This window comes from Dipodomys ordii, unplaced genomic scaffold (genome assembly GCF_000151885.1).
Source record: "Dipodomys ordii isolate 6190 unplaced genomic scaffold, Dord_2.0 Scaffold108, whole genome shotgun sequence".
Lineage (NCBI taxonomy): Eukaryota > Metazoa > Chordata > Mammalia > Rodentia > Heteromyidae > Dipodomys > Dipodomys ordii.
The window spans coordinates 467,327-469,529 of NW_012267324.1; the positions used below are offsets into that span (position 1 = coordinate 467,327).

The 2,203-nt window shown below is 62.4% G+C and overlaps 1 protein-coding gene across 1 annotated transcript in view; it reads left to right on the plus strand.

Annotated features, from left to right (window-relative positions):
• Window positions 1-835: 835 nt before the first annotated feature.
• The window catches only part of LOC105994735 (phylloquinone omega-hydroxylase CYP4F2-like), a 27,564-nt gene continuing 26,196 nt past the window's right edge, over window positions 836-2,203 (plus strand). Inside the window, exons 1-2 of the mRNA XM_013028373.1 lie at window positions 836-898; window positions 1,481-1,679. Coding sequence (XP_012883827.1) covers window positions 1,482-1,679 — 198 coding nt within the window. The 5' untranslated portion in view covers window positions 836-898; window position 1,481. The remainder of the gene's footprint in view (window positions 899-1,480; window positions 1,680-2,203) is intronic.

Sequence of the window (2,203 nt, forward strand, 5' to 3'; positions counted from 1 at the left end):
GCCCAGGCCCCAAGTTCAGGCCCCACGACCGGACCCAAAAAAAATAAATGTGTGTGCTGGTTCTGGGGCTTGAACTTGGGGCCTGGGCGCTTGAACCATTCCTCTACTCCCAGCTTTCGGGTACTTGACTGGAGAAAGGAGTCTTTCTCCCCAGCTCCCCCCACCCCACCCCTACCCTCAGGGCTGGATCTCAGCCTCCTGAGCAGGTGTCTGTCGGGCATTATTAACGGCTGTGGAGACTCCTGTGGAAAAGAAGGTGCCCTGCCCTTCCTGCTCCGGCCTGCTCCCACCTGCGCCCAGCCCCCGGGTGTGGCTTCTCAGCCCTGGAATCTGACCCAGGAAATCCCCCAGGTGCTGGGTGTCTGCTCCTGACCCCCGGCTCCGCGTCTCCACCCAGAGCCTGGGCTGCCTGGAAGGAGTCCCTGTGGTGCCCAGGCCGTGCGCTGCTGGACGGGGCTGGCTTCTCAGGCCCTTCTGCGAGGAGGAACTGGGCCGCTGCAGGGGGCGCGCGTTCTGGGACAAGGCTGGCCTGGACTCCTGCTTTTATCTCCTGTCCCGTGCACGTGTACACACTGGGGCTGAGGGGATGCCCCCCTCCCCAGCCCACACTGCGTCCAAGAAAAGCCTGTTCCTCCCCCGCTGGCCAGCCCCGCCCCCCTGTGTCCTGGCCACCTGCCTGGGTGGTGGGGGGGAGGAGGAGGGAGGAAGCAGCTTGGCTCGCAGGGGATTGGACGGTCCACCCCAGCCCTGCAGGCGACTGGCTGGCCCGGCCCAGCCCAGCCTCCCACAGCCTCCCCTAGGTCAGGAGTCCAGAAGAAATTATCTCCTTGAGGACCAGAGACCAGGCAGAAGAGGAACCAGCAGCTCCTCCTGAAGAGAAGGATCCAGGACAGGGACAGTAAGCACGGAGGCCTGACTTTAGGGGAGGGCTTTGCTCCAGGCTGGGCTAGCTCCACAAAGATGGCCGCCCGGGACTGGGCAGCTGGTTGGACAGCCAATGGTTTCTCCCTGACGTCTATGCCCATCTCTCTAGTGCCCAAAGGGTCCACTCTGACCTTGGTCCACCTGGTCCTTTCCTTCTTCCTCTTCTCTCCTCCCATGTATTGATGTTTTTCCTAAGATTTGAACCCAGGGCCTGGGCGCTGTCCCCGAGCTTTTTCGCTCAAGGCTGGTGTTCTACCACTTGAGCCACAGCTCCACCGTCTGCTGTTTTGATGATTCAGTGGAGATCAGAGTGTCATGGACTTTCCTCCCCACACTGGCTTTCAGCCAAGATCCTCAGATCTTAACCTCCTGAGTCGCTGGGATGACAGGCGGGAGCCACCAGCGCCCTTCTCCCCTTATCGATTCCTTTCCTCCTCCCCCTCCAGCCCCTCCTCCTCCTCCTCTCCCTGCCTCTTCCCAGGAGTGCCCTGTGTCTCCTTCTCCGTTCTTGCTCTGGCTCCAGCGCCCCATGCCCGCCCTGTCCTGTGTCTTGCAGGATGCGGTGGCCCAGCCTGTCGTGGCTGGGCCTGGGGCCTGTGGTCCCCTCCCCGTGGCTGCTGCTGCTGCTGGCCACGGCGTCCTGGCTCGGGGCTCGGGTCCTCGTGTGGATCTACACCTTCTGCAAAACCGCGTGGCGCCTCCGGTGCTTTCCGCAGCCGCCGAGGCGGAACTGGTTCCTGGGGCACGTGGGCCTGGTGAGTGGGAGCGGGCGGGCTCGCGCCCTGGCAGAGGGGCTCCAGGAGTCGGGCGCGGGGGCCCAGCTCCCGTCTCGGCTGTGCTGAGTCTCACTCCCCAGCTGCCCCTCCAGCTCCTCCCTCTTCCTTGCATTTTTTCCCACGCTGTCTGTCCTTCCTGGGCCACCCAGGAAAGGCTCAGGAGGAATCCTGAGTGAGGATCCTAAGTGCTCCAGGGCTGGATCGAAGGTTTCCCCCCCCCCCCAGGGACTCTACACCACCCTATACCCAGGGTTTCGGTTTTTCAAAAGAATGACCTTGGCAGGGCGCCAGTGACTCCCGCCCGTCATCCTAGCTACTCAGGAGGCTGAGATTTGAGGATCACGGTTCAAAGCCAGCCTGGGCAGGAAACTCTGTGAGATCTTATCTCCAATAAACCACCAAAATACTGGAAGTGGCGCTGTGGCTCAAGTGGTAGAGCGCTCGCCTTGAGCTGAAGAGCTGAGGGACAGCGCCCAGGCCCAGAGTTCAAGCCCCACAACTGA